Source organism: Aspergillus terreus, genomic scaffold (assembly GCF_000149615.1).
Source record: "Aspergillus terreus NIH2624 scaffold_15 genomic scaffold, whole genome shotgun sequence".
Taxonomy (NCBI): Eukaryota; Fungi; Ascomycota; class Eurotiomycetes; order Eurotiales; family Aspergillaceae; genus Aspergillus; species Aspergillus terreus.
Window position 1 is genome coordinate 648,483 of NT_165938.1, and position 13,044 is coordinate 661,526.

At 52.6% G+C, this 13,044-nt stretch overlaps 7 protein-coding genes across 7 annotated transcripts; 5 read left to right on the forward strand and 2 right to left on the reverse strand.

Annotated features, from left to right (window-relative positions):
- Positions 1-315: 315 nt before the first annotated feature.
- On the forward strand, positions 316-1,665 carry ATEG_09705 (splicing regulator NSRP1-like domain-containing protein; the record flags this gene model as incomplete). The annotated part of the gene is made up of 1 exon (XM_001218326.1): positions 316-1,665. The coding sequence occupies one exon, from the start codon at positions 316-318 to the stop codon at positions 1,663-1,665; it is 1,350 nt and encodes a 449-aa protein (XP_001218327.1).
- Positions 1,666-2,231: 566 nt separating this feature from the next.
- On the forward strand, positions 2,232-4,005 carry ATEG_09706 (ankyrin repeat domain-containing protein; the record flags this gene model as incomplete). The annotated part of the gene is made up of 2 exons (XM_001218327.1): positions 2,232-3,603; positions 3,842-4,005. The coding sequence occupies 2 exons, from the start codon at positions 2,232-2,234 to the stop codon at positions 4,003-4,005; spliced, it is 1,536 nt and encodes a 511-aa protein (XP_001218328.1).
- Positions 4,006-4,543: 538 nt separating this feature from the next.
- Positions 4,544-5,567, forward strand: ATEG_09707 (aldo/keto reductase family protein; the record flags this gene model as incomplete). Its single annotated transcript, XM_001218328.1, has 2 exons — positions 4,544-4,828; positions 4,881-5,567. 2 exons carry the CDS (start codon positions 4,544-4,546, stop codon positions 5,565-5,567), a joined length of 972 nt encoding a protein of 323 aa, XP_001218329.1.
- Positions 5,568-6,449: 882 nt separating this feature from the next.
- Positions 6,450-6,824, reverse strand: ATEG_09708 (uncharacterized protein; the record flags this gene model as incomplete). The annotated part of the gene is made up of 1 exon (XM_001218329.1): positions 6,450-6,824. One exon carries the CDS (start codon positions 6,822-6,824, stop codon positions 6,450-6,452), a length of 375 nt encoding a protein of 124 aa, XP_001218330.1.
- Positions 6,825-7,372: 548 nt separating this feature from the next.
- On the forward strand, positions 7,373-8,041 carry ATEG_09709 (uncharacterized protein; the record flags this gene model as incomplete). Its single annotated transcript, XM_001218330.1, has 3 exons — positions 7,373-7,584; positions 7,614-7,642; positions 7,674-8,041. The coding sequence occupies 3 exons, from the start codon at positions 7,373-7,375 to the stop codon at positions 8,039-8,041; spliced, it is 609 nt and encodes a 202-aa protein (XP_001218331.1).
- A 676-nt stretch (positions 8,042-8,717) lies between these two features.
- Positions 8,718-9,342, forward strand: ATEG_09710 (uncharacterized protein; the record flags this gene model as incomplete). The annotated part of the gene is made up of 2 exons (XM_001218331.1): positions 8,718-9,031; positions 9,084-9,342. The coding sequence occupies 2 exons, from the start codon at positions 8,718-8,720 to the stop codon at positions 9,340-9,342; spliced, it is 573 nt and encodes a 190-aa protein (XP_001218332.1).
- Positions 9,343-10,391: 1,049 nt separating this feature from the next.
- On the reverse strand, positions 10,392-12,375 carry ATEG_09711 (uncharacterized protein; the record flags this gene model as incomplete). The annotated part of the gene is made up of 2 exons (XM_001218332.1): positions 10,392-10,805; positions 10,870-12,375. The coding sequence occupies 2 exons, from the start codon at positions 12,373-12,375 to the stop codon at positions 10,392-10,394; spliced, it is 1,920 nt and encodes a 639-aa protein (XP_001218333.1).
- Positions 12,376-13,044: the final 669 nt, after the last annotated feature.

Consider the following 13,044-nt stretch of genomic DNA (forward strand, 5'->3'; position numbering starts at 1 on the left):
ACTGCGCGGTGTCGGGGAAGCGGAAACGCGCGATGCCATCGCCTCCGCTTTTGGAGGTGCCAAAGGCGAGATTGAAGAGCGGCACGTCCGACGGGGAGAGGATTGTGAAATAGTATGACATTTTTCGGCCCGGCTGCTGTTGTGATGTTGATAGAGTCAACGGAAGTATGGGACATCCTCCGGACTGATTGCGGGTAAGGGGAATCACGTGGGTGATAAGATATATCACGTGCTGTCTATCGCATCATTTCGCTCCGCAACAGCACCTATACTTGCTCTCCAAGACCGTCCACGACAATCCCTAGAGACCGCAAGATGCCACCCCCGCTATCCTTAGGGCTCAATCTTAGCAGCAAAGGCGGCTCCCAGAATCGCAAAAAACCCGTCTTCGCCGCAGACGACTCCGACTCGGACAATGGCGCCGACAGCGTATCCAACACCGTCGAGATCACCACCCTCGGCGGGGTAGACGACAGCAACACAGAATCCAAACCGAAGACCCAGCCGACAAATGGACCGCCCGCAAAGCGCAAAATCCCCTTCGGTGGCGGCGGCGCTCCCCCCAAAAAGCCCGCAGTCAAACCCCTCAGCAAGAGCTCCATCTTCGCGGACCCAGACGACGACGCCGAAGAACAGACCGCCCCGACGCAATACGGGCTCACGAAGAACGCCAGTGGCGGCAGTGGTGCCGGAAAAGAAGGACGAACATACACCGATCTGTCGGCGCTACGGACCAGCCGCAAGCACGCAGAAGAAGCACAAGAGATTGACCCGTCCATCTACTCCTACGACGCGGTCTACGACTCACTCCACGTGAAGCCCGACAAGAAAGCCGGCGCTGAGGGTGCAAAGAATGAAGGACCCCGGTACATGACGTCGCTGCTGCGCAGCGCGGAGGTGCGTGAGCGAGACCGGCTGCGCGCGCGGGACCGCATGCTGGCGCGCGAACGCGAGGCCGAGGGCGACGAGTTTGCCGATAAGGAGAAGTTCGTGACGGCTGCGTACAAGGCACAGCAGGAGGAGATGCGTCGGCTTGAGCGCGAGGAGGCGGAGCGCGAGAAGCAGGAGGAGGAGCGCCGACGCAAGAACGGGACGTCCGGGATGGTGGGCTTCTATCGCGATATGTTATCGCGGGGTGAGGAGCAGCATGAGGCGGCTGTGAAGGCGGCTGAGGAAGCGGCGCGCCGGGTGCAGGCTGGGGAGATCCCGGCGGAAGGCCCGTCTACGGAGGCTGAAGCAACGGAGAAGACGGAGGCACAGATGGCTGAAGAGCTCAAAGCGCGTGGCGCGAATATCGCTGTGAATGATGAGGGCCAGATTGTGGATAAGCGGCAGCTGTTGTCGGCTGGACTCAACGTCGCTCCCAAGCCCAAGACGCAGACGCAGGATGAGGAAGCGGCCGCGGCGGCGTCGCGCCGGGCAGCGGCGACGAAATTCGACTTCCGCTCGCAGCGCACAGCTCGGGAGGGCCAGCGGGCTCGCCAGACCGAGATGATTGCGGCGCAGTTGGAGGAGCGGGCCCGTCAGGAAGAGGAGGCCGAAGCTGCACGGCAAAAGGAGATCGCGGAGCGCACTCGCAGTCACAAGACGGAGAAGGATGTCTCCAGTGCGCGGGAGAGATATCTTGCTCGAAAGAAGGAGCGAGAGGCTGCCAAGGGAAAGTAGAATTGTCTGTTTGCTTCATCGCATTGGTAGGCGTTTGCTGAATTCTCTAATGTTGTATAATACCATGGACGTTTGGATAGGAGAAAAGCACTCGAGTCTTTCTTCGATGGCCTGGCTTGGAATGATATTACATCCAGTCCCAGCCAAAGGCATTCAAGCAGGGCTGACGCCGTAGTGACTGTATTTTCGTGCCCTGGTGGATATTCATAATATGTGGATTATAGAGACTGAAGATGGTCCGAGTACGTGGTTGCCGAAAAAGGAAAAAGCCCCAACGATCACCGGGCTTACGTTGGATGAGTGAACTAACTATCACTCCTCGTCCATCTTCAACCAACTTCGTTTATTTGGTCGAGAAGACAATGTCACTGTTGAACCTCCCTACCGAACTCATTTTCGCTGTTCTAGATGGTCTTGATTATGAAAGCGATATTGACTCTCTCGCACGCACCAGTCGGGCTTACTACAACCGATTCAACCCTCTGTTGTACCGTCACAACGTGCATCATGGGGAAAGCTCTGCCCTGCCATGGGGTATCATCCACGGATCCATGTCCACGGTCGAGATGGCTCTAGATGCTGGGGCATCGCCTGATCGACCAGGATCACGTCTCGAAGAGCACCCTGCCGCTCTGGCAGCGATCCATGGCCGCCTGGAGATGTTGCAGCTTCTGGGGAAGAGGGGCCTGGATATTCAAGACAAGAGAACAAACATTCTTGCATCCTTTAGTGGAAAGAAGCTAGGCGATAAGACATCATTTGTTCATATTATTGAGAAACAGGCGGAATTCAATCCAAACGGGCTGGAGGACCGAATCTCTTGGGATACTTTGCTTATGATGGCAGCCAAATCTGGCCACGAGCCAATCGTGCGGTTTCTCCTGGAACTATCGCCACAAGCCCCCAAAGCCCATCCTCCAGTGCAGTGGACAATGCATGCCTCTCTGTCTGCTGCGGTCTCGAACGGCCATCTTTCTGTCGTGGAGCTTCTCCTCGACCGGGGAGCATGTATGGAAACTAAAGATGGCAACGTTACTCTCCTTCTGAGGGCAATCATGACGGGGAATCAGGATATCGTTCAGCTTCTCTTGAGGCGGGGTCGCAAGCCGAGCAACTCAGATTCAGTCCGAATGCGATTGATTTGTGTGGCTGCTAAGGCCGACCAGCTTGAGAGTGTGCGGTGTTTTCTGCACGCCGGTGCTCTATTGCACCCGGAGCCAAATCTACCGATGGCAATGGACACACTCAACAATGCTGTTACATACGGAAGCGTCCCTGTGATAGACTTACTTCTGGAAAGTTTCGATTACGTCCAACTGGCAACGGAACCTAAGCATAAAACAATTGTTCTATGTGCGGCTACTGCTTGTGGCCGAACTGCTCTTGTCCGTGACCTACTCGAAAGCCACGGCTGCAATCTGAATGGATACGACGAAGATTCCTATGGATGTCCGCCACCGTTGTGTTTGGCAGTGAAGTACGGTCATGCGGAGATTGTCGCGCTTCTGCTCGCCCATGGAGCCGATCCGAGTCCTAAGTTCCTCCCCGGTCCAGGGAAACCAATGCCGCCTAATCTGCTCTGGTACGCTGCAAGCCGTGGCTACGAGCGCATCGTAGTGCTTCTTTTGGCAGCAGGCATTGACCCGAATGACTCTCAGCCCCTGGAGGGATCAGCCCTCGAGCCATATGTTAAGCAGTCAATACGGCATGACGGTATCTTCCGCCGTCTTCTAGATGCGGGGCTTGACTTGGGACAACATTTGCGCCCAGACAGCACAGTTGCGAACGCTGTAGTGAGAGCCGGCCGACCAGCGATGGTGCGGATGATGCTGCATGACCTGTGGAGCCACGTATACAAATATACAGTTGTGACGGACGCGCTCGTCAACGGCAAGGAGGTCTTTGGCCTGATCTACGAGAGTCCCCAATGGTTTCCCTGTATGTCTGCGGACGTAGTCCACCCACGCATTTGTCGAGAGGCGCTTGAATTAGCGACTGAACAGGGCCGTCCTGACCTGCTCGAGTTGCTTCTGGACCGAGGCCTTTCTCGATTTATCCGGCTCTGGCAGAGGGAATTCATTGTGAAAGCTGCTCGATCCGAGGGACCTTATGCGGACCCTGAGGCGACGCTTGACCTTCTCATACGCCATGGCGCAGAAGTCGACTCAAGGTACAGCAACGGCAGTACCCCCCTGGCTGTCGTGGCGTGCGAAGGAAAACTTGAACCAGTACGTCTGCTGCTCGACTGCGGTGCAAACCCACTCAATGGCGGCTTTGTGGACGAGTCGCCATTATGTAGAGCGGCTGGCTCTGAGGCATGTGGTAGCGAACATGTGGTGACAGCCTTCCTGGAAGCGATCGATAAGCAAGGGAAGCCGTGGTCAATTATCCAACCGCATGTACAAGCTGCGTTGGAGGCGGCCGAGTCACGGCACCGCACAAGGGTGATCAAGACATTACGACAATATGCTTGGCGACGACAATACCCCATATACCACGTACAATGCTGTCAATAGATGGCACAAGGACCAGGTGGATATGAAGGAAGTATGTTTAGTATGTCGATTTGTCAGACCGTCCAAACCCCGCAGATCCGTCCTTAAGTCCGTGGATTGATAATCTCGTTCTTCTATGACGATCCTTCGACCTGCTTCCAACCGGAAGAAACCACGATGAGTGATCCGCTACTGGAAGATTCTGCTTCCGGTTGAATGACAATGTCGTCGGCACTCGGATCTTGCGCTTCCGTCTCGGACTCCCCAGGGGTCTATATATATATAGCGTGCTCTCATCCACGGAACTGGAAGTAGTTGACAACTGAACATTCACCTGTCTTTCTATACATCTCTCAGTCGCCTCATTAGTACTACACACTACCATGTCTGTCGAACTAGTCTTCGGGGGCGGATCCTTTATGTCCGAAGCCTCCTACCCCATTGAGGAGATAAAGAAGGCATTGGATATATTGGAAGATGGCGGTATAAAAACCATCGACACTGCCACCATCTATATGAAAAGTGAAGAGCTCCTCGGGGAAGTAAAGGCAGCCTCCCGCTTCGCAATCGATAGCAAGTTTCCTGGCGGGTTCTCTCCCGAAGCAGCTACGACGGATAGCATCATTGCCACGGGAGAATCTAGCCTAACGAAGCTCAAGACCGATCAGGTATGTATCCCACATCCACGAATCTGTACGAGCCATGAGCTGACCCATACAGATGGACGTGTACTACATCCATGCTCCAGATCGCAGAGTCCCCCTGGAGGAAGTCCTTGCCGGCGTCAACGCGCTTCACAAGGCCGGAAAGTTCCGCCGCTTTGGCCTATCTAATTTTCTCGCAGAGGAGGTCGAGGAAGTCGTACGGATTGCCCAGGAGAAGAGCTATGTTCTGCCAACTGTGTATCAGGGGAATTACAATGCCGTCGCGCGCCACCTGGAAACCGAGCTCCTTCCCACACTCCGCAAGCACAACATCTCCTTCTATGCGTACTCTCCAATTGCCGGGGGTTTCCTGACAAAAGACGTCGACCAGCTCCTTAAAGGGGGCGAGGGTCGATGGGACCCGAATAGCCAGGTGGGAGGCATCTATCATGGCCTGTACAACAAAGCAGGTATGCTGGAAGGGCTTCGGCTTTGGGCAAAGATCTCCAACGAGGCGGGCATTCCTAAGGCTGAGCTGGCTTATCGGTGGGTCGTGTACCACTCTGCCTTGAAGGGGGATCTGGGCGACAAGGTGATCATTGGATCTCGCAATAATGAGCAGTTGCAGCAAACTCTCGCTGGCGTCAAGAAAGGACCTTTAGACCCGGAAACTGTGAAGAAGATTGAGGAGGTCTGGACGGTGGTCAAGGATGATGCACCTGTGGATAACTTCAACTCTCTCCTAGGCAAGACGACTTCGTAAGGAGATGATGGGATAGGGGGATGATGGATAGGAATAGATATAATGCATGTTGTGGCTTTCAATGACTTTGGCATGCGTGCATAATCTCACCTGGCTGGAATTTCTCCTGTTTTAGCGCGGCCTTAAGAAGCCACTCAGTAGCTTGCTCTGTACGTACCGATTATTGAGATCACCTAGCAGAATTGCAAAGTTGAAACTGATTAGGCAAGAGTTAATAAAATGTCTCTGTATCTGATTCCAGGGTATCATAGCAATCCAATCCCCGTGTCCAGCACAGGTCATTTCCAACCATCCCAGACCAAACTCCGTAGATTCCAACGCCAATACCTTACCCAGCCGATTATTTCTCCTGTGATAGAGATCCCTTGAGCGTATCTCCAACATGAGATGAGCACCACCAGCACAAGAACAATTTTAGTGCCGGCGTATTCTTCTCTCGAAGGTCAAACAGGTTGCTCTTCCTGACAATCAACTGCGAGGCATCGTGATGGACTAGTAGGATGCGTCCATATCCCCCCATGAAAGAGAGGAGCATGACCTATGGTACAACAAGTCAGTCAATCCATAGCCAGGAACATGCGAAGAGCGTTAGAAACGTACCGAAGTCACCATATGGTTCATCCAACGATGGGAACTGAGAAACATGATCATGATCCGACAAGCACAGAGGAGCTCGCTGCGCGTCAGGCGATCATCACCGTGAACATCGCTGATCATCATGCATTTGAAATGCGGACCGGCGTTGTAATCACTGGTAAAAGTCGCAACCCATCGAGAGAGCTCATTGTGCTCCCACAGTATGGATATCGGTCGGAACTGGTAAGGCAATCAGCATGGAGCCGATGACTGATGGAAGAGAGTGTCTTACGAGCTGGGCATGTGCTAGTAGGCAGGGGTGTCCTTGGGACTGCTTCCACTGTTACAGATGACGCTCCCGATATACTCATCCAGGTATATCAGAATCGAGTCGGCTCTGTCCATTGGACTGATAGAGTCCTCTGGCCAGCCCTCTGGTAGCTGGCACGCTGAGTACTCAGTCTCCGGATCTTGCGAGATGTTTTTGAAAGGTTCAAAAAAGCAGGGTTTAAATTGAGAATAGCCCCCGTTGGACAGTGGCATTGGTAAGCATCGAATAGGAAGGCCACTGAGATCCTCCGGAGTGTACTGCATGGATGGGATCTTCAGCAAAGAGCTCTCGATGTGTCGTACGGCATGGCGAAGAGCTTTGTGTTCTGGCCGTTCTCGAGCGGTAGACATTATCGTTTGAGTAAACTGGGAGCCCAGTATGAAGGGCGATGGACGTTGTAGACGAGAGGATTCGGGGGGTCTTTAAGAGTGAGGGTCGGCAATGTTGATAACGGGAGGATTGCCGGGGCCCGCAATGCATCACCACCTTGTCGGGCCTGGCGCTTCGTCCACGCAATACATCTCGTCCAAGTCCTATATTTTACCAGTTGAGCGATAGATGCTCCTGTCTCATTGATCTTTGAAGGGGCCGTGTCTACGATGAAACACTACATGGATTCCTGGCGGTTGCGGTCGAGATGCTGGAGCCTATTGGCCTGAGATCCTGGATGGAAATCCCTTGTCTCTGTGAACAGAGGCCGACATTATCTGACAGGTGATGGATGCATAGGAGCTGAGGTGGTCCATCGGCTATGGACAATGACTAGTCGTAGCGGTTATAATCCGCATGATTTCCTTTGACATCGGCTCTACCAGTCGAAGGACTACAAATTGGACACTGACCCCCCTGCAATAAGACACACAATTCATCGTTACCTGTCTGTATTTACTATCTGATCATGTCTTTCCCTCACACTCGATCCACAGAAAGACAAGCTCCGTCAACGGCAGATAAATGGCGGTCCGCAATCGCCGACGAAGGCCTCGAGGGCTTGTCGATAAACGACGAGAAGTTGAATTCCGCCTCCATGTTCCAGTTCCGCCAATTCTTACTTCTACGGGTATTGTGGCAGCGTGTCCATATTACTGCCTTCAAGCCTGAGAAATTTAAGTTACACCACTGGATACAACTCGCCAAAGACATGCTGAAGAACTACCGCTCCTGGCAGGTATATCGCCACAGCTTTGGTACGAATTCAGGAGAAGGGAACTTCTTCCTGGCCAAATCGTTCCAGCTTGACGCGGCTATGGTTCAAAGTTCATCCGCGGATACCGAGGTCACCATATCTCCCATCGCAAAGCGTACACGCGCGAAGTTGAAAGAAAGACGACCGGCTCCTGATGTGACTCCAACAAAGTCGGCCCGAGTGGCCATGGAGAGGTCGCAAATCAGTGATGACCTGGACGACGTCCCGTTGATACCCGGTCTAGAACAAGACAGCCCGCTAGAAGGGTCTACGCCCCCGTTGGACCAGGTCTCCGGTGGATTTGAAGCTTTTTGGGAGACGCACTCAAATACCTCTGAGAGGATGAGCAGATTGTCAACACGGCTCTGGTCAACTTCCTGAAGGCCATTGTTGAGCACTTCCCCTCCGTTACGAGTACCTGGACCATACACCGCAAGGTATATAAGCCAAGATTCAGTAATACTGAATACGAGGCCCGGACAGATGGATATCTACGGGGTAAGGGCGATAGCGATGCACGGGCCCTCATAGAGGTCAAGCCTTGTCTCAGGAGAACAAATGCCTTGGAAATTCGCATGCAAGAGAGCGCTCAAATGGTGGCTTGGCTAAAAGAGAGCTCAGACTCACCAAGGAACCTCCCTTATCGGTGAGTGCATATCGAGCGATCTCGGTCGATTGATCTAATGGGATGCCAGGCGAATTCATGTGTCACAGGATAGGCATAAGATCTGGTTGATCTTTGCCGAGTACGACGAGAAGTATCTGGAGTACCTAGATGGTAAACATGAGAAAGGGGACCCTACATCGTTCCTGACGATGCATGAGGTTGGTCCTTATGACACCCAGGATGGAGTCCACATGGCCAATCTTACTCCTATCTTACTTGCCCTCGTGCTGCGGGCCGACTATGATCAACAGAAAGCACAAGGAGGTGTCGGGCGGTCTAGATGAGGTGGTCAGTGACTTGGTACGCTTGATTGGGGTGACATTGTGATTCTCCATGTTTAAGGGGTGAATGCGCCTATCCACATGCCCATAGGAATATAACAGATCAAGTATGTGCGGCTTCATTCACGCAATATCCTTGCATTACTTACCAAGCAAGACCTCGGATAGTAGTACCAGCGTGAATGCGATCTGCCCGAATCCTTCTCTCATTCTCGACGGGGTATACGTCCCTCCGCGCCTTTGTATTCCTATTCCTCTTCCATCTCTTTACCGCCAAAACGTCCCTCAACCATATTGCACGTGTGACCATCCACAAGTAAGGATATTCGCAAGCCCTCTTGTAACCTCATTCATTTCAACTGAGATCGCCTTCTCCGGAATAGTCATTGACCGCGACGCGATCAAATCAGCCAAGTCAAAACGGTAATTTTCCCCATGCGAACTCTCGCCCATACTAATCAAAGGCATGATATAGAGACAAACTATGCAAGTTCGGACAAGCCACGGGCTTGACCGTCGGCCGCTACACCGGGTGGAAGAGCGTCCATGTGGCTACTGGAATGGGAAATGGCAATGAAATCATGATAGAGATCCACGAACATTGGTTTACCTTCTGGTCAACCCCAGAGGAGTCGTTGAAGGACAGGGGGCTGTCCAGAATGGTTGGCGAGTACGCTAGCCCCATGTCGACCCACGAGCAGTGTACGATGCATTCGATATGGGCTACAGCCTGAGTAGGCGAGCATTAAGCAAGAAATAGGCCTGAGATGTTCGAATGAGGGCGGAGTGAGCTAATCGTCTCCTGGTTATCACGTTCATCAAATCCCGACCATCTCGAATACTCGTGTTTCTATGGCTTGCTTTCCGGGTGCCTCTCTTTACGCCTTGACCGAGATGTCTTGACGAGCCAGACAGAACGGTCCGTGGACTCAGGACAGTCCACGATTCTCGAAACTCGAGTCCAGGTCGACGAGGCCTTGTGATTCCGAGCGACGGGAGTTCTTTATCGGCCAGATTTTCTGCCCCTCCGGCTTAAAAGAAGTGCCCATGAAGGGACCACAGCGCTCATCGTCAGTTGTTACAGGGATGGTCTTTGCAAGTCCGAATATCCTATATGACCAGGGTCATTGCCATTACCGAAGACACAAAACGCAAGAAGGCCCGACTACAATGAGGTAGAGGGATATTGCTGAAGCACAAGATCAGCACGGTTGGCGGAAGGTCTTAGTTATATGCCAACATGAGAGCTGGGATTGTCTTTACTGCCGTTTTTACGAAGAAACCGAAGCAAAATAGCAGAGCAGCAGCAGTAATCATCTACCAGAAATAGCTGGACTAGCGCCAGCTGTGCGGGTGTTTCATAGGCTCCTAGATGAAGCTATTCAGATATCACTCCGAGACGACTAACCGACGTTCTAACTACATCTTCCGTTGATCGTAAGTTGTCCAACGTTGTTTACATTGTGGTTGTCACCGTCGGTACGGTAAGGCCATGGATGGATGAGACGGAGAAGATGATGGATTAATGAAGAACTGTCTAACGATAAAGCCAATGTCAAAACCATAACGGATGAACGGAACAAGAATGAACTAAAAAGCAAATGTCAAAAGAAATAAAAGCGAAAGAGCTTCTGCCCGAATTCGCGTCGTAGCGTATCAATAAACGCTCTTCGGCATCGCAGCCGTGCAGTGATGGTGCCTGGCCAGGTCGTTAGGCCAAGCACCATATGCTAGTATGAACAACGAGAAACGAGGAAAGCGAAAGAAAGGGGGAACAGAAAGTTCAACGACCAGGCTGGATCCGGATTTCATTGGCCCCGGTCGACTTCTTGATGTGCTCAAAGAGGTCGATGATGGAAGTAAAATAACCAACATCCTCGTTCTGCGAACCCCCAAAGAGCATCCCCACAACCATGCCGGTGTCCTTTTCAAAAACCAGCGAGCCGGAATCACCTCTCTCGACCAGGGAATGCTTCCGATCGGAAGACATAAAGCAGTGTTCATAGGTCGATACGAAGACTTTCTTGCCATTTTCCATGCGCTCGACGATATGGACAGTGTCCAGGTGACTGTAATAGCCTACGGTGAGGCCCGTGGCTTGCCCAATCTTGGCTAGTTCCTGTCTATTCGCAGGTAATGAGTCCGAGGCGTCGGCGAGTCTTTTATATGGGACGTGAGCACGAGCAGGCGGCGGGATCTAAAAGCGATTGGTTAGCCTTGAAAGGAAGTTTCTGTAGGCGATGTCATTGAATTGGACGTACCCGATTCGATCCAATTTTGCGGTCTTTGGAGGGCTGGATCAACGCCCAGTCACAGATTTGAAGGGCTGGTTTCCCTTTCGCGGGCACTTTCATGGGCACTTCCTTTAGGCCAGATGCGTAGAAAACGGTCCCAAGGTAGTATCGCTTCTTGACAAAAAACTGGTCGATCTCCTTGCGTTGTTTTTCCAGAGGAGTGATCGCATCGGAGAGCGTCTTCCACGCTGTCTCGTCGCGTGGAATGATGAATTCACCCCGAGCTTTTGCTTTCTCCACTTTGGAGAAGCGTTGGTCCTCCCTGAGACTGCGAATTCTCCGGTCGAGGTCTTCAAGGCCAGAGTTGAGGATGCCCTTGCTTGGCGAATCCATATTGAGGTATTTAGCTGTGTTGGGGTCTCGAAAGGCAACCCCATTCTCCGTCCAGGCACGAATCGCGTCTCTTTCCGCACCCGACACATCCTTGAGGTCGGTAAAGATGCAATGGCAACAGGTGATGCCTAGATCTACCCATGTACCGGTGTTTGGGTTGCGAATTTGAATCCATCCCCCGAAAGTACCTTGCCCGTGGTGCATTTTCCGTGGTGCCAGGCTGTATCCCATATCAATTTCAGTCGTACACTGCTGGTGAGGCGTTAGAGCGGCGAGAGCTTGCTCGCCAGCCATTCTGGACAGCCCTCTGTCCTTCCTGATCATCACGCCCACGTCAGCCAGGTTGTACCTGGCAAGGATGATAAGAATTGCCTCGCGTACGTTTCTCCAGTCCCTAGTCACCTGTTGGTCGATCCCCACGAGGACAGTAACAGGGCATTGGTCAATCTGACTGCTGGCTCCAATCCGAAAACAGTTGATAGTGCAGATACCCCTAAGGTCAAATTCGCCAATGATCGCCTCTGCGACAGACTTCCAGTGCTGAGAAATCGGGTGGCTGCTGGAGACGGGGAACAAGTGTGGGTTTGCTCCAAATGCTGGATCCATGATCTCGACGGCGACTTGGGTGATTCCCTGGCTATGCAGGTATTGCTGTAACTTGCGTGCCACAGAGATCCAGCCCCGGCTCCGATAGTTATCACGCCGCGAAACAACCAACAAGGTGGGAACGCCTGCACTCTGAGGGCTGAATGTCGGACGGCGAAGGCAGAAACGGGCTTCAGGCCGGTTCAAGCCTTCCTTGACACAAATCTTGAGGGCTTCAGCTTGGGCCGTGCGCGCCCTATCGTCGGTCAACTTCTTGTACATGGCATGGGTCGACGGAATGCGGTAATCTGCGAAGCAGGGCGATTCACAGAGCCTGGGGCCGCCGGCGCGCAAGTCGGACTCTGTAAAGCCATCGAGAGCCGGCCTCGGTTCTTGGTCATCGGATGACCCTCCCGAGCGTTTGGACCTAGTCGATTCGGTAGAGACAGAGCGGCCTTTGGAAGGGGTGCTGGTCGGGAGGATGAGTCCCGAGGAGTAAGTGATTTCTGATGGCATGAAGGGGGCAACAAGGGGGTTGGGGAGTACGACAGCCATGGTGACGATAGACAGAGGGAGAGAAAGCGAACAGCACGAGAAAGAAAGCGGACAGCAAGAGACAGAGACAGAGAACGAGGGATAGAGAGAGCAGGAAACAGGCAGCAAGAGACACAGAGCAAGAAACGGAGGGCGAGAAATAGAGAGTAAAAGATGAGCAGAAGAGCTATGAGCAGGAGAACTATGAGATATGATGGGTGGATGTAGTAGGAGAGAAGCAGTAAAGCGGCGAGAGGAAGAAGAAGATGGCAGAAGAAAAGCAGAAGAGGGAAGGGGAGAGGAAAAACAAGGAGTTAAATAGTAGTAGGTAGGTAGACTCCTTTAGATATTCATTCCGTCACTGGAGAGAGGGCGAGCCATGGTACGCTGCCAGGCACACGACTAAATGATGGGTATGTGACTAGTCTAGATATCAAAGAAGGCGGGCGAATCCGGCTGCTGGCCGGCGGTTCCGCCACCAGGAACGTGGAACTACATACATGCACGCGATTTTAGTTGTGACTGCTTTCGATGCGGCTAGATGCCTTTTCTTTTGTCTTTGCTACTTCAGGCATTCGGATGCTGGATGCCTGCTTCATTTCTGGATTGGTGAAGAGCCTGCATAACTAATCGCTTCAATACATACACTACGACGGGATATTGGTTGGTCCGCCTATTTCGAAATGTAGA